The sequence below is a fragment of the Macaca fascicularis genome, chromosome 6 (genome assembly GCF_037993035.2).
Source record: "Macaca fascicularis isolate 582-1 chromosome 6, T2T-MFA8v1.1".
Taxonomy (NCBI): Eukaryota; Metazoa; Chordata; class Mammalia; order Primates; family Cercopithecidae; genus Macaca; species Macaca fascicularis.
Window position 1 is genome coordinate 150,260,951 of NC_088380.1, and position 21,985 is coordinate 150,282,935.

At 38.5% G+C, this 21,985-nt stretch overlaps 1 protein-coding gene across 1 annotated transcript; it reads right to left on the bottom strand.

Annotated features, from left to right (window-relative positions):
- Positions 1 to 2,630: 2,630 nt before the first annotated feature.
- On the bottom strand, positions 2,631 to 18,065 carry LOC135971526 (TNF receptor-associated factor 4-like). Its single transcript, XM_065547206.1, has 4 exons — positions 17,979 to 18,065; positions 11,571 to 11,656; positions 8,851 to 8,961; positions 2,631 to 3,495 (listed from the first exon to the last, which is right to left on the bottom strand). Exons 1-4 carry the CDS (start codon positions 18,063 to 18,065, stop codon positions 2,631 to 2,633), a joined length of 1,149 nt encoding a protein of 382 aa, XP_065403278.1.
- Positions 18,066 to 21,985: the final 3,920 nt, after the last annotated feature.

The following is a 21,985-nucleotide window of genomic DNA, read 5'->3' on the forward strand; positions in this document are numbered from 1 at the left end:
TGCACTTTAACTGCAACCCAGAGTCACCGTATCTTCTGTTTTCATATTTTGAGGAAAAAAAAAGAGAAAGCTGGGGTTTTATGTGAATTCTTGTGACTTCCTGTATTGGCAATTAATTCAATAAAAAAAATAGTGTGGGTCAAATAAAATACATGTGTGGGCCTGATCTCATCTTCAGACCATCGGTTTGCATACAGAGTCTCAGAATCTGGATGACAGTCATTAGCATCCTGAATAAACTTGGCCCCCTATTTCTAACACTGGTTGAAGTAATAGAGTGAAAGAAGACAGGAACTCTTGTGGTAAATCATACTATTTTCATCTGAGGTGATAGCTTTGGCTGTGGCTCAAGTGTTCACTTCTGGAAGCCAGAAATCTCTCCCTGTCCTTGTTAATATTTTTGGCTAATCTTTGTAGAAATTAAACTGGATTAGAACAAATTGGAATGGATACTCAAGGACCAATTGGAGGGCTTTATAAACCCTTCCTTTCAAAGTGAATCCCAAACTGAAATTTATTCTCTTTCCATTTCCTTTATCTAGACTTCTTAGAGTAGTATAGGGTACTGAATATTTAACAATGAGTATTTCTTTTGGTCAATCTTTGAGATCGATCTGTTTCATCAACAAATGACAATCATTTAATGATGGACTGTTTTCTCTCATTTCCATGGAAACACGATTATTTGGCAACAGATTTGCAAAGTTGTTAAAGAAGACAGCTTTTACCTTTCAACCCTGGCTTGTGATACATTTCTTCATGCAGCAATATGCACTGGGGGCCTGTAATGTACTAGATGCTATTTTAGCTGCTGGGAATAGAGTGGAGACTCAGACAAATTTCCTAGATTCCTGTTAGTAAAAGTTAAATCTACAATAATACATTTGATGCCACTTCTAATATATACATTCAAAGTAGAAATATAAAAATATATATTGCACAAAGCCAAATATAAAACCCTAGACTACCCTATCCTTAGAGGATAGAGGAAAAGACTGTAGTCATCTACAGTCTTCCCTGTAGACACGGAAAAGAAGCACAGAGAGGGAAAGACAGACAATGAAGTAAGACAGTAGTGAAAATGGTGAAATTAAAACTCCTACCAATGCAGGTGAGCGCAGACAACTCTCCGCATCAGGTAGTGAGAGACTCCCTCATTTACGTATCTCCAGTTGTCAGCTCTGTATTTCACAAATTAGAAACTGATAAACAGAAATGGCTACTTTAGTGGAAGTTGAGCTTACCATTCACTGTACTTGCATTAGGAACTGGATTTCCCAGGCAAGGTTGGAAGAAAATCCCAACTGGAATGAATAAGCCAGTAAAAACGTGCAAGTAATAATCACAGCTTAGTTTTAAGAGACAAAAAGACTAAAAACAAGACTGTGACAATATAAACAAAAATTAAAGATGATGTCTGCTTATGTAAATGTCTCCAGTAAAAGAAACTACAGACCTGGGTTCTAATGTGGTTAAATAACTGCTGCTCTTCTTGACTTCATCTTTTGTATCATGCTTTTGCTGAATAAAACTCCTGACAAATCAATAGGTTGGGTGAGATCATCAAAGCAAAATTATTTTACAAGTCAAGCTTCCCTATCAGCTGGCTCTCCCAAGGCAGATTACAGCATTTGTCTCAATGAACATCAAATTAAACAGTTCCTGTGTATTTATGGAGGCAAATTCTGAAAGTGCAAAAGTCAACATGCTAAGAAACTTTTTTTTAAGGATTGAGAAACATTTCCCCCAGGTTACAAAGACACAGTTTTGACTGTAGCTTTTTTTTTTTTTTTTTTTTCTCCCCTAAAACTCTGTCTGCTAAAGGGAAGAGGGAGACTAGCTTAGCTGAGCCTAAGCCAGGAATTTCAGTGTGTCTCAAGGTATGTGCCTCCCCAGGCACCTATTTCATGGGGAAAAAAAGAGTTTGAGGGAAAGTTTTAGTGCAGGCGATGATATCGATAGATCCTGGGGATGAAGGGCAGGAAATCTGGTACATCTTCTTCAAAAAGGCCTCACAGTGTGAATTTCAGTCCTGGATGGGCTATTTTCTCCACATCTGGGTGGAGCCCAGTTCAGGGTTTGGGAGCATTGGGAACCAAAGGGAAGGTGACCCATTTGGCAGTGCCTTGAGGGCTGCAGTATTAGGTGCTCCTGAATGTTGCTTTGTAGGAAGAGAAACCATGTCACAGAGGAAGAGTTGAAGCATCATTCTGAAGGTGAACTTTCCAGAAGGCCAGAGTGAAGGATCATGGATGGGCTCGCCTATGCAGCACTCCCCAGGGACGCCCCAGGCCGCCCTGCAGAATTGGGGAAGGGCTGAGAGTGGTGTGGTTTCAGGTCTGAGAAATTTGAATATCTGTGTTACTAGGCTCTTTTTCATCTCCAGAGCCACTGTCCCGTCTCCCTTTTAGCTTTTTATCTCCTCCTTCTTCATAATTCTTCCTTCTAGGAGAAGTAGCCTAACCTTGCCAAAGTACAATTTTTTTTTTTTTCTAATAAATACACTTACGGATTTCTTAAAAATCAAGGCTGCCCTGCTGTGCCCTCTTGGCACTAAGGAAATAAATAACCAGAGGGGGCACAGCTAGGGAAAGAGGAAAAAAATCAGATCTCAAGACAGATTCTTTGAACTACCCTTTCTCCATCCCCAACTTCCACCCCCCTATGGCTCTTAGGACATAGCACCTGAGCAGGCACCTCAGTCTGGGTAGAGTATGACTGGCACCAGGGCATGTCTGCCCTACCCAAGAAGGGAGACAGTCCCTGAGGTCACTTGTTTCCAGCCCTTGATGACCCCAAGACCTATTCCCCACACTGTACATAGTTTTTCGCTTTTGGATGTCCTGGTGGGAGATGAACTTGAGATAACCAAAGCCCAAAGAACTCTCATCCAGGGAGCCCTCCCAGGTGCCCGGCTTCTGGAAGTTCTTCCAGTTTGGGCCTGGGTGGAAGGTGTCAGTGATGTGCTGTGGTTTAGCCAGCCCAGGGTCGCTCTGATCCAGCAGGCAGAAGGTGACACAGCGGGCAAAGGACCACTCAAGGAGATTGTCAAAGGCACCAGGCAGCAAGTCAATGTATAGTGAGAGGCGTGTGCCCTCACCACTGCCTTTGTCATTGAGGAATGCAGACACCTGCAGCTTGTAACCACACTTTTGTGTGTAGAAGGCTGGGCTGAAGCACTCAAGGTTGGGCTTGGCCTTGGCCTCCTGTAGCCACTGACCACAGCTGCCAGTCTTCCAGATAAGCACACCATCACTGCCCACTGATAGGTCCTCCAGCTCTTGCTGAAGGTCCTGCAGCTCCTGCCATTGCCAGATCAACAGAGCACACATCATGACCAGATGTGGCTTCACACTCTCCTCCACATGCCATGCCATTGCCCACTTAGGGCACCTGTGCTTGCAGCTGGAGTCTTTGAATGAGCATAGCACCAGGGCGGTGCTACAGCTGTCCTTCAGATGGCCTGGCAGGTCCTCCTGAGCCACAGTGCCCACACTACAGTACAAATTTTAATCCGTAAAATTGGGAGAATGATAACATCTACTGTAAGATGATGCATGTATGCGCTTAAGTACGTGGCATACTGTCAGAGTTCAATAATGACTGGATCTATTATTATTCTACTTGGAAACACTCCTAATCGATTTGAAAGCAATTAGCTAAAAGCTGGTTATTGTTGGCTTCTAAAAGATAAGGGGCATTGGTGAGGCACAGGATTAAATTGACAGAGAAGTCTGTTGGTGGGTATATCCAGGATTATTCTGTCCTTGTGCCAATCTGCTTAGATGTCTTTGAGAAAACGAGCAGGAGAGGCAGAGCACATTAGACAGTCAGAAGATATTTAGCGAACGCCTCCTACGTGCTAGCACTGGAAATAGAGCGATGGATGAAACTACCTACATCTTCTCACAGAGCTTACAAGGAAACAGGAAAGGCAAATATTAAAGAAATGTCAACTCAAATACTCATTAATTGCAGGTTGTGCGGGGTATTGCAAAGTGCCCACTGCCTACTAACCCATTTGGGCAACATTTTGTATCATCCCAGCAGATTGCCAGCCCAGAAATCAGATTCAGTTTTTCTTAAACAAACCCAATTTTCCCTGGATTCAGATCCAGGTCACTTACTACTAAGATCAAATTTAGTTTCTGAGTCTTGGTTACCTTATTTGTAAATTGGGGGATGTTATAATCATTCCAATCTCAAAGGATTATTGGAGGGTTCATTAATTGAAGCCTAGGTGAAATCTCCCTCAATGCCTGGCTCACGGTGAGTCCCAGTAAATGCTGTTTAATTCCTTTTTCTAGTGTAGAAACACATTAAACTTATGAGTGGGCTGCTCTGAGTATCAAACTTGAAGACAAAGATAAGATGAACACACATACTCCTCACATGTGAGGTTTGAGCTCTTAATTCAGAGAAATGAGTGTATTAACAGAAGAATTTTTTTGGCAACGTTACTGAGTCCTGCCTCTCTGGATTGTTCAGTGTCAATTGTATTTTAAACAAGCTATGAATGGGAACCAAATCAAAACCATTTTGGTTTAGCAGCAGCAGGTTAAAAGTTGTCTTACTACGTTGTCTGAACTACATCATCCAATAAAAGTCTAAGGCCAGGCGCAGTGGCTCACGCCTCTAATCCTAGCTACTTGGGAGGTTGAGGCAGGAGAATTGCTTGAACCTGAGAGGCGGAAGTTTCAGTGAGCTGAGATAGCACCACTGCACTCTAGCCTGGGTGACAGAGCAAGACACTGTCTCAAAAAAAAAAAAAAAAAAAAAAAAAAAGGCTAACCCCCAGCAAGTAGGGAGGGTTCATGGTGTACCTGTGGGCCTGGGTGTGTGTGACAGGTCGTGAGGGGTTGGAAGGTGGTGCAGGGATACATCCATGTGGGAATTTGATTTAATGTAAGGGCCAGACTAAACCTTTGTGAAAGGGAAACTAGTGATCATCAAATTATGAAATTGGCAAGTTCAGTTCAAACTGTTTTCATAACAAGTGGTTCAGGGAGCCAACAACTTATTGGGAATTATTGGGAAATAATAATTTGCTTATCTAACTGTGCCATGTTTCTAGTTGACAATTTCAGAACAAATTGGCAATTTGGTCAATGATGGCACGATATTAAATAATGATGATAGATCAGGCTTAGAAGGCTAGTGAGTGATCATTTCTTCCAGCCCTTGTTAATATTGGCATTCTTCACTTTGTAAACATATATCCTCACATACAATATTTTAATGTACTTTGTTATACTTTAAACAAAGGTCATTTTAATAATATGGGTGATTTCGGGGATCTAACTTTTGATATTTTAAAACGCTATTGTCATTAGTTGCTATGGGCAAGAGCAAAAGAAAAGAAAATCTTTTATTTGCCTTCAGCAATATCATAGCTTTCATCTTTAATTGGTTAAAATTGGCAAACGATTCTTTCGAAATGTGTATTTGTTTATCAATGAGTGTGCCTGATATTCTAAAGTAGGTATTTTAGGGAAGTTTGCAGACAATGCACTGTTGTGATTAAGCAGGGCTTTATAATTTACAATAGGCTGGTGTTTAAGATGGTTGGTAGAAACAGAAGGACTCGCAAACACGATCGTTCTTTTTGTCTGGGAAAACTGTGTAAGATTATTTTAGTAATTGGGCTCATTACTTTAATATAGCTGAATATCAAAACATTCAGTTGTGAAACCAAATAATGTGTGGATGTTATGTTTCTGCAGACTTTAGGGATATGGATCACAGATGTTGTTTAGAACCAGCTGAAACTCAAAGGAGTGTTTTTAAATAGCCAATAAACTCTAAATATTAGCTAAGGTACTTGAAAATTTCTACCATAATATTTAACCAAATTCTCATTTCTTTTTATTACTTTAAAAAAAGTATTATATAGGCTAACATCAATTTTGCCAGCTGGCTGGATCTCTGATGTCTATACATTTTCATATGCAGATTTTCAATTTTTAATATGCAGATTTTTAATATTTAGTTGAAGACCATTACTTCATCACTTGGCATTTGGAGGGATAGTCATCAAAATTGTAATTTAGGCCAGACACCATGGCTCATGCCTATAATCCCAGCACTTTAGGAGGTCAAGGCGGGTGGATCACCTGAGGTCACGAGTTTGAGACCAGCCTGGCCAGCATGGTGAAACACTGTCTCTACTAAAAATACAAAAATTAGCCAGGCATGGTGATAGTCCCGCTGCTCAGGAGGCTGAGGCTGGAAAATAGCTTGAACCCAGGAGGTAAATGTTGCAGTGAGCCAAGATTGCACCACTGGACTCCAGCCTGGGCAACAGAGTGAGACTCTGTCTCAAAAAAAAAAAAAAAAAAAAAAAAATTCGTTTTATTATTTTGTGTGTGTCCTGCTTTATATTTATGGAGAAACTAAGGACTAGATAATTGAGAAAGATTAGTTAAGATTTTCAGTTTGCTTGGGCATGGACGAATTTTGGATATTTTATTACAGTCTAAAGTTTTGTAAGTTTATTAAGTCATATATTTCTACAGGGAAAAGTTCTCATTGTAAGGCAAACAGAAAAATTCATACCTTCATGACCATTCAACTCATTTTTTTTAAAGATTCATAGTTTAATGGTCAATAAAACATGATCCATTTGTGATGCAAAAGAAAACAAAACAAAAAGTGAATTTCTTGCATTGAAATATCACCAAAAAGTCCATAACAACAGACTTGAGAGATGCTAGCTTTTTTTGCCTAGAAGTTGAATTTGGAAATTCAAACAGCTTGACACCAACTTGAACTTTGAAACATTCTCAGGGTCTCTTAACAAACAGCTGTGAAAAATATGTGAGCAGCTGAGTGCCTGAGCATTTATTAATCCCAAACAAATGGGCACACTAGGAAAGGAAATGTAAAGTAACTTCCCAAGTGTGTAAATTTGAAAGTTTGTAAAATTTTTTGAACTAATTATTTTTCTGTTGCCAATACACATTTTGGTGCGCTTGAAACTACAAAAATTTCACTGAATAGCAGGACAAATTAATTGATTCTCTAGGTCATTCTGGTGCCTTGAATATAAAGAGTTTAAATTTTCAACTATATAACTTACCATTGTGGTAATAGTTAAGCCATCCAATTTAGAGAAAAATTGTTATACTTTTCTCAAGAGGAAATGCTGCACCCTAACTAGATGAAGCCTTGGGATAATCTCTAATTGAAAGGGTTTCTGCTAATGTCACTATAGTTTGGATGACTGTCTGCTATTACTTCCCAGGAGCTAGGGTTTATCTCGCCATGAAAGCAATGCCCTTGGGTTCCCTGTATGGCCATATAAAAGTGGACCAACTACTTTTTTTTTTTTTGAGACAGAGTCACTCTGTCGCCCAGGCTGGAATGCAATGGCGCGATCTCGGCTCACTGCTGCAAGATCCGCCCCTTGGGTTCACGCCATTCTCCTGCCTCAGCCTCCCGAGTAGCTGGGATTACAGGCACCTGCCACCACGCCCAGCTAATTTTTTATTTTATTTTTTTAGTAGAAACAGGATTTCACCATGTTCTCCAGGCTAGTCTCAAACTCTTCACCTCAAGTGATCCGCCTGCTTGGGTCTCCCAAAGTGCTGGGATTATAGGCGTGAGCCACCGTGCACAGCCTACTGTTTTAAAGTATGAGGACGTCTTAGGGCAAAATTATATTTGAATTAGGAAATTATATGTCCTCAATTTAGTATCAGTTGGAGTTTTTAGTTCAAACCAGAGGTCTCTTGTACCTTTGTGTTCATAATGAAGACTTTTTTCTCTGGGATTTAGGTCCACCCTTCTTGGGTTGACACCAGTTTCAGAAAACTTACTTGGATCTTGCATACAGAGTAACTTGCATGAAATTCTCCTTTCCTGGGCACATAATCATACTGTTTAGATGCCAAGGCCTACATCTGTTTTGAAAGCCATTTCAACTGGCTGCTCCAAATAGCTCTAGGACTTAACTTCTCTTCATGAGTCATTCTGTCTTTTCAAACCCTCCAGATTGGTTTCTTCAAGTTTCAAACTTCAACTCAACAAATATTTACTGTGGTCCTTCCATAATAGTGACAACATTAGAAATAAAAGCTAGATAGAACCTTGGTCTCTGCTCTTATTCTGATCTTTCTGTCTGAGGGGAACTGCCATGAAATCGAGTAACTACTACACCATGGTTAAGTGCTATGAGAGCTGGTTGAAAGGAACAAAGAGAAGAACCAGTAACCACATTGAATATTAGGCTCTATCACTTACTTACTAGCCTTCTGCCTTGCATAGGCTGTGGAATTTCCCTGAACCTCAGTTATTTCTTCTGTAAAACTAGAATATGCATGTGACATGCCACATAGGTTATTGTGAGGACTAAATGAGATGGCCAAAGTACACCTCTTATCATGGTGCTTAGAGTATAGGCATTTGCCATTAATGCTCAACTACTGTTATTATAATCATATAATTCTTGTGATTTACCAAAGTGTATTTATGTATTAGAAAATTTTAAAGCTAGAGGGACTACAGAAATAATGTAGTTCAATAATAGACACTTACATCAGTCAGGGTCCAGTGAGACAGAAAACTCTCCAGTTGTTTGAACAAGAAATAATTTAATACAAAGAAATGTTAACTAGATCTAAAGTTGTCAATTATGTAACCAAAAAGAAAAAACTTAGAGGTAGCAATTATAGGAAGGAGCTATCACTCTTAGGGCTGAAGGCCCAAAAGGAAGACACTGAAATGACGACAATTTAGAAGCGTGGAGGAGGGGTCCCAGAGCTGTAGCTCAGAAGAAGCACTTTATGGAGCTAGTTTTAGATTTCTGAGGAGGAGGCATTGGCCGGCCAGTGCTTGGGCTGATGTACTTACGGGGGTGCAATGAAGCTGGTGCTACATATGTTGAAAAACTGCATATTGGATTCAGCTGCTGCTATTGGGAGGCCTGTGGCTGCCAAGGCAAAGATCCCAGTGCTGAGCAACCTACACAGGGGCAGGAGAGAAAGAACGCTACCTAGCTTCCTGTGTCCAGTTCTTGCAAGAACTGGCTGTATCTTGACCTAAAGTTCAAGTCAAACCCCTGTCTTTAAAATAAATTCTCCATTCTTATTTAAGCCAACGAGAATCTCTATTACTTGGGGAAGAAAGTTTTAACTAATACACATTTTGTGAATCAAAGTAACAAACACCTTTCTGAAATGCAATGTACCTTTTACCACAACACCGACCTCAATGTGACCATATCTTTTAAAAGTCCACACTAAGAGTTGCAGGTAGCTCAGAGAACGTGGGTTAAAGTTTTGCTTATATAAATTCATCTACGACTCCAGATATTCCCTGTGCATTTTACTGGGATCCGTTGATACAGCTCCATGCTTTTGGAATTTTTTCACTGCTTCTGAGTGCACTATGTGCGTAAATCTGTGCAGAATGGCCAAAGCAATTTGGAAAGAATGACTGTTGACAACTTTTAGTTCCACCTCATACTCATAGGCCTGGTCACAGGAAATCTCTAATTTCTTAAAGTGAATTACAGCTCTCCTGAAGTGAGTGAGCTAACGAAATATGTTCATTTTGCGTGTCAAGTTTGGTGGTGTGGTTCATTTCAACGGACACTTCAGTGCATCTAACAGTTTCAGTATCATGATTATGAGCTCTCTCTGGTGCCAAAAATGCCTGGAAAAGTCTGTTGTATATGAGTAGTGCAAGTCATGAGTGTTCATCTGGAAATTGTTTTGAGTAGAAAAATGTTTCCCCATCCCATCTAGAACAATTATTTTGGATAATGTAAAGGCAGAATTTGCTGTTCGACACAATATGTTTGGCACTGCAGGAGATAATTGGAAGAGAAACTAGCAAACAATGAATGGGGAAAAATAAGCAAAATAGCAGGATAGGGTCATACCTAAACTTTTATTTTTGGGGGGTGTCTTAATGATTTTCTGATCCAGATTTGTCTAAGTTTCAGGGTAGGCATGGTTGAATGATGAGGAAAAACAGAGAAAAGAGGGCTTAAGCTCAATTAAAATCAAACACTTGGCACAGCACCAGCATACACTTGAATGAAAGTTTTCCCCTTATTTATTGTCGTGTGTGTGTGTGTGTGTGTGTAATTTTGTGGCTACAGCCACACACACCAACTGTCAGTTCAGAATATTTTATAGGCACTTTTGGTTCATGTGTTAGGAGGTGCACAGTTTACCATCATGTTATTTGTGTGGTGCTGACTCATATCACATGGGTAGGCTATTCTGAGTTTTAATCTTGCCTGGATATATCCTTTAAAAATACATCTTCATTCATTTGTATGAGCCAAAGTATTTGCAACTAATTTCTTTTCCTTCTGTGCCCTATTACATTTCACTGCATGACAAGCATTTTTTAAGCATTTAGAGGAAAATGCAATGATGACATAAAAAAGCCTTTAATTGGATCTGGATGGAAGTCTCTTGCTATATTAGAAGACTTAGTTGTATAATACTAAAAATTGTACAAATTGTACAAGTCTGGAGACAAAGAATTTGTGGTGTTTGTGTAGGTTTGTTCCTGAGCTAGCGTGATGCAAGAGTTTTGTAAGGACTTCCTAGGTGTCCTTCTGCTTCTAACACCCTAAAACCCCTCAATCCCAGGTGTCAACTTTGTGTGTCACCCAAAGTCATGTTCCAAGACGGTGACTTCTTACAGCTTTGGGTTAATGAAACAGGACTCCCAATTATATCATACAGAGATGGAGCTAGGACTTAAGAGTGATGGGTTAGGTACATTGACTTAGAATCCAAAAATGGACCAGGCAGAGAAACTCAAAATGGAGTAGCTAATTTCTACTGAGCACAATCAATATGCCAGGCACTATTCTAGATGCCTCACATGTATGAGTTCATTTAGTCCATCCAAAAAGGATTATTATGGCCACTTTCAGATGAGAAAACTGAGTCAGAGGTAAGAAAGTTGCCAGAAGTCATGCAATTACTAAGAGCCAGAGATGATTCAAATCCAAGCAGTTGAATCTAGAGCTCACCTTTCTAACCACTGGATTCTACCACTGCCCAAAGGGCTCTTCAAAGCCCTGGACCATCACATGGGGACTCCTAGAAGTCTTAGTGCTTAGAAGTCTTCTCAACTCTGCCAAAGCAGATTAGTTAATGTTATCATGGCTCAATTGTCTCCTACTTTATAGATCTTATCATAATGGTAATGAGATAATTATGTAAGTAATTACTCATTTAATGTGTGTTTCCCTGCCAGACTGTAATTAGCCTAAGAGCAGACACCAGATTTGTAAGCTTAGTCCTGCATTCCCAGGCACTAGGTTCTAATCCAACACATCAAATGCATTCAATAAATTCTTGTTGAAATAATAAAAATGACTGATTATTATATTAATGATCTATTACTGAATAACAAATTATCCCAAAATACAATGGCTTTAAACAACAAACACTTATTATATCACAGTGCCTGTGGGCTGGGAGTTCAGGAGTGGCTTAGCTAGATGCTTCTGGCTTGGGGTCCCTCATAAAGTTGCAGCCAAAGTGTCATCTGGGGATGCTGTCATCTGAGCCCTTGGTGGGGCTGTAAGATGGCTCACTCACATGGCAGGATGCCTCAGTTCCTTGCCACATGGTCCTGTCCATAGAATTTCTTCATAGAATATTCTCATGACATGGCAGATAGCTTCCTGGGGAAAGCAGGAAGGCAGCCACAATGCTTTTTATGACCTTAAAGTTACACAGTGTCACTTCTACCATATTCTATTTATTCAAATCAAGTCTTAGTCTAACCTACACTCAAGAGGAAGGGAATTACACTCCCCTCCCTCTTTTGAAGAGAAACACATTAAATAATGGGTGGCCATATTTTAATATCACCATACCTTCTTACTTTATTTTACATAGGTGATATTTCAGCATGCAGGAGTGAGGCTCCTACAAGGAGAATTTTCTACTTAAAGAACAAATATAGATTAAGGACATGGAGGTAGGGAAGCAAGATTTGTTGGAGAACAACAAGGATCCTAGATTAGAAGGTAGAGGAAGGGTATAGGAATAGGGAAGAGAAGGAAAATAAAATGGGAAAAGCGAGGGGAATGTGAATAATTTTTAGTTGCCATGGTGAACAAAGGAAAGCAATGAAATGACATGATTAGAAGGGACATTCCTTTAGGAATATTTATCTGAGAATGTGGAAACAAGCATTGGAGACTGAAATCCGAAATCATTAGGAGGCCACTGTCTTTGCAGCAGATCTCCAGGACCTTAGCTTGAACAGTGGGAGTAGAAAGCAGACAACAGATCCTACAATACTTGGTTGGCTAATTAAATAAGGAATGAGCCCAGAAGGAGCTGCCAAAGGTGACATAACATTTTGGATTTGGGTGGTGGTATGCAATCAAAAAGGAAATAAGGAGGACCAGGGGACAGTGGTATGACTTTTGCAAGCAGACCCCGTATGATGAGAAAGAATCCCAGGATATTGACTGTATGCTTTCCTAGATAGATAACCGTGACATTGGATTTCATCTGTTAACCCTGGGTTGTGGTAGGATGTCCAAGGACATCCAAGGGTTAGAAGCCTAGAAATGTGGCAATAAGAAATGTGGGTTTGGAGGTCATGAGAGAGGTCAGACTTAAAGACCAGCCCTACTGTCCATAAAAGTGAACACATAGGCAAAACCGCCTGGAGCCAAACATGTTACTGGGCAGTGTCAGGATTTCTGCTACTTACTTGTAATATGAGTTCTGCAGCTACAAGCACATCTTGTTAATGCTATGACTTGCCTTTTAAAACTCATTTTTCTTTAAAGAATTATTTGGTAGAAAAAGTGCTCAGGCAGCTATTTCAGTTCTGGTTAGTGTCACTGTATTAGATTTTTATTGCTGCTATAACAAATTACCACAAATTTAGTGGCTTAAAATGAAACCAGTTTATCTCTAACTTCCCAAGTTCTGGAGGTTAGAAGTCCAAAATCAGTTTCACTGTGCTAAAGTCAAGGTGTCTGCTGGCTGGCTTCTTCAGGAGTCTTTGAGGGGACAATCTTCCTTACCTTTTTCACCTTCTAGTTGCCACCTATATTCTTTGGTCTGTAATCCCCCCTTCCTCTACCTTCAGTGAGCATTGTTCCAATCTCTGCTTCCATTAGTACATGGCCTTCTCCTCTGACACTGATGCCTCCTGCATCCCTCTTTGAAGAACTGCTGTGTTTGCATGCATCCACTTGGATAATCCAGGATAATCTTCCCATCTCAAGGTCCTTCACTTAATCACACATGCTAAGTTCCTCTTTCTGTATTAGGTAACATTCACTGATTCTGGCAATTAGGATATGGACCTATCTGAGAGGCCACTATTCAGCCAAAATTCAGTTGGGTCCGAATATACTCTATGTGCTTCCAAATTCCCAATAACCACTTGAACATACACAACTTATGTGAAGTTTCTAAATATCCCTCCTTCCACCCTCGCAGCTTCAAGAGGTTTTATGGATTTCATCATCATCATCATCATCATCATCATCATGACGATTCTAGAGAGGCCTTCGGTATCATCAAAGAGCTACATGGTCTAAAGAGATCTCAAACTTCAGCCAGTCCAGCACCAGTTGAGTATTTATATCTGTTGGTCTTCAGATCTGAAGATGGAAAATGAAGCACTTGAATTTACTTCTAAATTTCTCCATCAATTTGTCTTCCTTATGTGCCATTGATTCCTTGGCAACCCACTCTACTCTCCATGATTTCTCTTTCTTTAGCAAAGAGTATGTCTAGCAAATTTCTAACATAATGTATTAGAAGGGTTCAACATCCTGATCAGAACAACAGACATAAATTTCCTACAATGATTAGCCAAAGTTTGAAGTCTCTTTAGACCCTCAGCTTCTATGATTCTGTTAAAGGTTTTCTTAAAATGATATTGATGTGAATGCCAATATGATATAAATGTATCATATTTCACTAGAAATGATTTCATCTTTAAAATGAAATGTATTTTATTTTAAAATAAAACCTGCTGAAGTGTAAATCACTGTATTATTGCTCACTGTTGAACCGAGGTTGCAATCCTTGATCATATAGTTTGTGAATAATTTTCAGTGATCAATATTTTCAGGTGTCAGGAGTATGAAAGAAAGATCTGGGATTTACAGTTGAACAAATCTGGTTTCAAATTTTAGCAATGCAGCCAAGTTATAGGAAAGTAGGTTAAATTCTCTGAGTCTTTGCTTCTTTATTGGAGAAATGGGAATAGTAATACCCACAACTACAAGAACTAGGGGATTAGAAGCAATAATGATGTAAAGTACCTAGTACTGCTTGGCACATAGCAGACACTCAATAAATGCTAATCCCAGTCACTCAACTAGCGCTTATCTTCTATGTGTCAGGAACTGGACTTGGTGACTTGGCACTAATTCTTTACTCCTTCCTCTTCATACTTATCACCACGTATACAACAGAAGAAAAATGTCCTTAACTTGACATTCCAGATCCCTGACAAACTGTGTTTATGTCCGTAATAAAAAAATAATAATTAGAAAATATGTTAATGATGAGCAGAATTATAATTATAATGTGAAGGATGATTATTCATTAGCTTAGTAAGTCTCCATGTTTACTGACAGCTGTTGTTATATAAAATTATAAACTGTAAGGAAGAAAAGGCTAAAATGGTTATGTATGACTGGTTCATTCAGGTAGGCAATGAGAATTATTATAATCCATGAATTCATAGGTCAAAGATGTGCTCATTGTTGAAACAGAAAAACATGATTAAAATCCAGTCTTCATTGTATAGTTATTGTAAATAAATTTGTTACAATTTTCAGCTACACTATTACCAAGTGTGCCTTCTTTTGTTATTTGTGACTGAAACAAATTAACCAAGAATAAATTTAAAACATTTATTTTCTTCCGTTATTTAAACTTTCTGAAATATTTTATGCTCCATACAGGGTGTATTAGTCCATTCTCCCGTTGCTAAAAGGACATAACCAAGACTGGGTAATTTATAAAGGAAAGAGCTTTAATTGACTTGTGTTTCCACAGTACTGGGGAGATCTCAGGAAACTTACAATCATGGCAGAAGGGGAAGCAAACACATCATTCTTCACATGGCGGCAGGAAGAAGAATGAGTGCTGAGCAAAGGTGAAACCCCTTATAAAACCATCAGATCTCCTGAGAACTCACTCACTATCACAAGAAAGGTATGGGGGAAACCACTCCCATGATTCAATTATCCCCACCCAGTCCTGCCCTTGACACATGGGGATTACTACAATTCACGTGGGGATTATTACAATTCACCTGGGGATTATTACAATTAAAGGTGAGATCTGGGTGGGGACAGAGAGCCAAACCATATCACAGGGATGGAAAGTAGATTGTTGGTCCCAACATTGTGTTCCTCCATCTTGGGTCTGGACAGCAAATGCACAACATCATCATGTCCCTCAATACAAGAAATGTACAGGGAGTATACGGTTTTGAAATTTCTTAAGTTTAACTGTGTGTCCAAACTGCCAATGTAAGTTATAAACTCAGTAGTGATACAAAAGTTACCTCTCCATCTGTCTTTTCCTTTGGATTTTAAAAATATTCTCTCTAAAATTGCTTTCCCCTTATACCAAAGATACATCTATTTTAGAAACATAAGGTATTTTTGATTCTGAATAATCAATTTTTATTTCACCTTGCTTAGTTGGAAGACAGTCTGAAGTTCAGTCACTGATCAGAAAAAAATGAAAGAAGAGAACAAGGGCACAGCCAGACCCCTTTTGTGTAGCAAAATACATGTAGTTTTATGGACATGAAGCCAAGGATGTGGAGATTGAATCTTTCATTATGCTAGGGTGTGTTAGTTAAAGCATTTAACTAGAGTGTTTATTTTTTACCCCTCTGGAATTATATGACCCTTAAAGCTTTAATGAAATTTCAGCCCATGACACTAATGGGATAGTTTTATTAATAAAGAAATTCTGGATAAATAGAATTCAAAATCAAGAGTGTGATAGGTTAACGGCAGATGGAATATAAATTCATTGAACTATTAGTGCAAGCCAAGTAAATTTGTATGCCTTAAATCTCAATTCAGAAATGAATACCAGGGATATTTTGCTACCTACATTGTGTTTACTTGTCAATATCATAAGATTTTTCTTAATGCAAGTGATAGCTTGTTAGTACTTCCTGTGGATTGTATCTAGCATGGCTGTATTAATTTGTTGCATATCTTCTCATGGAGATGTTAAACCACTATTAAGTGTGACAACGCTCTCAGTAATGAGGCTTGGGATTAAGCAGTGATAAGGGTGGAGAGGAAGCATCATTTATCTTGACATTTTTCCTTCCAGTAACTTGAATGACATATATATTGATTTAAATTTTCCTAGTTGTTATTCTTAAGTTTAAAAAGTGTAGTTATTAACATTATGAATGAAACTTTATGTATTATGTTCCCTCATAAAAATGCAGAAATTCACTCATTTGTCTACACCCCCCTAATATCCTTCGTCTTTTATTCTCTGTGTATTCTTGGAGTTGTGACAGAGTACAAACTAGTAATAATTATTTACTAATTTACTACTGTAAAATATTTTTTAGTATCACATATTTTCATTTTCAAGAATTATTACATTTTCATCCTGTTTTGTAATAATATTCAAAAATAATTATATAATGAAAATGGAAAAATATATGAGCAATTCTATATTGAAATGACATTAATCTTCCATATTAACCTTTTATTAAAAAAATTACTCATTCTTGGGCTTTTTATTTTGATTGATCTTTTTTGGTCCTGAAGACCTTTGTCTTCAGAAACCTGAGGGTTTTGTTTTATTATTTTAATTTATCATTTTATCTTTGAACATTTTTGTCTTATTATTTGACTTTTAGTGTTGTATAGAAGACCTTTAAGGCCAAGCTGAAATTTTTTCCTTTATAAAGCAATCCTCCTCCTGTAAAACCCAACTCTCTCTGCTTGACTCTTGTGGAAAATCATCTTTACTTTTTGTAATTCCACTGTTTGAACAGGATATGTCTAAGTGCTGATCTCATTTTAACAAATTATCTTGCTACATGGTGAATATATTTGATCTTCAAATTCAGATCTTCATCTCAGAAAATATTTTTCTTTTGTGTCTAACTTTTCTTTTGATTTCATGTGTTTCTCTCTCATTTTCACCAGTCTTCTAAATCGAGGAGAGTGTTTCAATCTTTTTATTTACATAACTAATTCTGTTTTTACCGTACTCTACAGTTTATTGATTATAATACAGTTTAAAGTTTAGTTTTAGTAATATTAGTTTCTTCATTTTTTTCACTATCTACCAAGTTTCCTTTATTTTTCAGTATAAGACTATCATATAATCTTTCTTCTTTATCTCAGAGCCTGTTTTATTGGATTTTATTATGAGCACAAAACAGGTGCTATCTGAACTTTATTTCTGTTTTAATGTAGTGTTTTCATTTCAGGTGGATGCTGTTTATTTCTAGTTTACAATGTTATATATCTTTATTTTGTTTTTATAGATTCTGTATTGTTTATCCACCCTTGAACATGAACATGAGAATGATTTAGGTCTGGCATTGAGTCTAAAACTGTTGGGCAGATGCTGCGTGGATCTCCTGATATGTGTACACCATATGAAGATATTTTCTAAATGTTGAAGTTGGAGTCTGAGCTGGCAGAAGTTTCCGTGGTTAGTTCAGTGATACCCTCCGCTAGTTGTGAAAGGAGAAAGATTTAGGACTGCCAACAGGTTTAGAAGAACCACTTTATCTCTGGGTCATTTCTTCCCTGCTTTTGGAGAGGAAGTGGGACCAGGAGGCCCCTTTCCATGTCTGTATTAAGGTTTTGCCTAGCTTTCACTCTCTGTACTCCATGGGTCTGCGTCTGCTCTCTCTGCTGCTGCGCATGTTCTTGGAAGAACTTCACCACATTAAGGTGATGCCAGTCAATCTGGGTATTTCCCTTAATGGGGTCACACTTATTTTTAACTCCTCACCCAAGACAGCTGCTTGGAAAGCTTGTCATGCATGATGGCAAAGTGGTTTCTAACGGCAAATTCTCTATTTCTTCTCTTTCCGACCATTGGGAAGAAGAAATCGAATCCAAACCCCTCTTCCTCTATTTAGAGCAAGCTTGTCCAATCCATAGCCCGTGAGCTGCATGCAGCCCAGGATGGCTTTGCATGAGGCCCAACACAATTTTGTGAACTTTCTTAAAACATCATGAGTTTTTTGTTTTTTCGTTTGTTTGTTTTTGCTCATTGGTTATTGTGTTAGTATATTTGTGGCCTAAGACTATTCTTCTTCTTCCTGTGTGGCCCAGGGATGCCAAAAGATTGGACACCCCTGATTTAGAGGATGTGGATGGATTCTGCCTCTTTACTTAATACATATACATTACATTTAATTGTTGTTGAATTGCCTCTCTTAAAATTAGAGTGACATCCTCCCCCCAAGAAAAAAAGACCATAGAAAGTTCTAGAAATACAGCTTTTGCAAAATGACACTTCTGATCATCAGTTTAACTACATCCAGGATGACATTGCTTAGGGAAATGCAGTGTTCTCATTCGGCAGCAGACAATTTCAGGTGGAGTATCATTTACCATTGCCATTGTTGCTGATCAGTGAGTTGTCTCCCTTCCCTTAAAGGAAAAGCTACCCATGTAAACATTAAAAATAAATGATTGGCACCCAGTTACAAAGCTTGAGGGATTCTCAGAGCATGGCTTAGAACTGCTTGGAAAGGTGACAGAGTTAAAATCCTAATCATTTTTTGAGAAAACCTATTCTAATTAGGTCAAAATTATGTATTCCTGAGATCATGACAGAATGCTATACCTAAAGCTTTACACGAAATCTCTAGGTTCTAGCCTTTTCTCCATAATCTATTGGTCCTCCTGAGCACTCTCACGCTCAAATCAAGGAATTTCTTAATATCATTCTGAAGATTAAATTTTGATGCTCTAAAAGGGCCTGAGTATGTGGATCTGCAACATTTGACTAATTTCCAAGGCATAGTGGAGCTTCTTGATGCAACATAGTTTGGGAAAAAAAAAAAAAAGGAGAAAAACATTGGTTAGCAGCCTATCTAAAGAACTTACAAATCAGTAAGTTAAAGATAATCATACAGAGTAATAGGAAGAAGATACAAGCAGAAATTTTACAAAAGAAATTCAAGTAGCAATAAGCACACAAAGAGATGCTCAACCTTACTAGTGTTCAAGGAAATATAAATTAAAACAGCTAGATGACATTTTACAATAGAAGAATTCGCAGAATTTAAGCAGTTTGCTAATAGAAAATGTTGGTGGAGAAAAGAGAATGCATAATCACTAATGGTAGGAGTGCCGACTGGTATTACTTTGGAAAGTGATTTGGTGATATTAAGCAGAGTTGAAAATGCCCATACCCCATGACTCTTGATTTCACTTGTGGGTTTCTATCCTAGTGAAAATTTTGTGCATGTGCAATACAGAGATATGCCAAAGAATGTTCTTTGCAGCATTGTTTTTAATAACAAAATCTTGGAATTGATTCCAATGTTTGTCAGTAAGAGAGTGGAGATTAATGAATTGTGATGCATCGATGAAGATGAAATGTTGTACAATAGCTAAAATAAGTTAGGAATATTTTCATACCTCAACTTGGAAAGAGCTTAAAAACAATGTTGAATGAGAAATGCAAGTTACATTTTGATACAATTTCTTTACAAAATGGTGATATAATGTTATATGGCATTTGTGGATATATATGTATATCTATATAACTACTCACATTACATGTTTAAAAGCATGATTTTAAACATATGTACAGATTAGACATACTGTGTGGTGATGTAAGTTGCTTCCGGGATTGGAGAGAGAAAAATGTGTCTGAGCATGGGAAGAGAGGAGATGTCGTCTTCTTGGAAATGTGTGTGCTTATTTCTTTAAATAAAAGATATTTTGAAGTAAATAATGTAAAATATTGTTCATTTTTAGTGGTGGGTACATCAGTATTTATTGTATTTCCTCTGCAAATGTTAGGTTTTCTTCTTTCATTAAAAACATCTCAGACATTTACCCTTTAGGTCACCGGTCCCCTTAACTAAACCCTCTGAGGCCTTGTGAGCGGCAGAGCATTGGAAAGATGAGCAGGGGCTTCTCTTTCTTTTCTGTGCCTGGAAAGCTGTCTTGCCAGCTCTTGATTTGGTCTAGACCTAGCTTTTCTGGCAGCGTGCTGCTCAGCTGAGCATATGTGAAATACTCTTAAAAGGCAATACCAATCCAATTTTGGGGGAGGATCTATTTTAAAACTGCAATAATGTATCTGCAATGATTTTTAATTTTTTTAATATTTTAGGATAAATGTTAGAATACAATCTAAATAGAAAACAACAAAATGAGACCTTTTTGTACTCAGACATTATTCCTATTTGTTTCATTGCCAACTTTAGCTGGCATCTCAGGGGAAAATAATTCTTGAAAAAGTAGATTGTGGTCTTTTTGTTTTACAACACAACGTTAGAGAGGCACATATATTTCTCTGACTTTCTCTACCTAATAATCCTCCTTTTAACAGCTAACCCTAGAGCCTGAGTGTTGTTAAAGTAAAATGAATATGTAGAGGCAAATCTCTAAATGCAAGGATTTATCTGGAATATAACAATCACAATTTGGGGAATACACACAGAGCTGGTGGTCTTCAATATGTCTGAAGAACAAAGAGAAATTTGCAGGTTTTATAAAAAGGAGAAATGTTACATACATATTGCTCTTTTTTGTTCATTGGTACAAGTACAGTTTTGGGGGACTGGCAAGTTCTGATTGGTGAGTGATGGCAGTGGGTAAAATTAGAGGTGCAGCAGTTTATTTCAGAAGCCATTAGATCAAACTGGCTTCGGGTTACAGCAGGCAGTTTCAGCAACCAGATTGCAGAAAATTAACATTTTTGGAGCAACATTATGTGTCCCGAGTGCTTTTCTCCCCCGGCTTCTGACTTTGTTTGAGTTGGGTATGATGAGAATGACCCAACTCATATGACTGACTTTCATGATGTTATGAAAAGTAAAATCCAGAGGAAGAATTGCATTTTTAAAGATCTCCGGGTGGTGGCTCAAGCCTGTAATCCCAGCACTTTGGGAGGCCGAGACGGGCGGATCACGAGGTCAGGAGATCGAGACCATCCTGGCTAACCCGGTGAAACCCCGTCTCTACTAAAAAATACAAAAAACTAGCCGGGCGAGGTGGCGGGCGCCTGTAGTCCCAGCTACTCAGGAGGCTGAGGCAGGAGAATGGCGTAAACCCGGGAGGCGGAGCTTGCAGTGAGCTGATATCCGGCCACTGCACTCCAGCCTGGGCGACAGAGGGAGACTCTGTCTCAAAAAAAAAAAAAAAAAAAAAAAAATTCTCACCAAAATTATTTGGAGGGCTTTGAAGTGTTCTAAAGGAAATCCTGCCTTGCCTTGAGCTGGGCTGGGAGTAAAGAGGATAGATCAATATAGAAGCTCTGCCTGAAGTGCTGTGGTGATGAGAGGAAATGGCTTATCAGTTGCTTTTACAATCTGGAAAAGAAACCATTTATGGAATCAGTGGGTGGGTGGCAGAGCCCAACAACTGGAGCTCAAAGATACACTACATCTTCATTACTATCAGTTCCCTGCATCAGTGGGGCGGTAACAAGGGACCTAAATTCTACAGCCCAGTGCATTGTTGCAGTCAAACGCATCACCGTGGTTTTAGACATGATTATTATATGCAAGGAAAAGCCTGGCGTTAATTTGTCTTATAGAGAAACAAATGCTGGTTTTACTTTTATTATTTACATAGCATAATATGTTCCTTTTGAGAAAATTTCAGCTCTATCTTGACCCACTTGCAAGGACCAGCAAAAATAATGGAAGGACATAAAATATAACTACTCTGGCAATGATGTGTGCAATCACCTCAGCTGCTGGAAAACTCTGGGTTGTTCAAACAGCTAATGCGAAGTCAAGAAGGAGGGAATATTTTTCTGATTAGTGC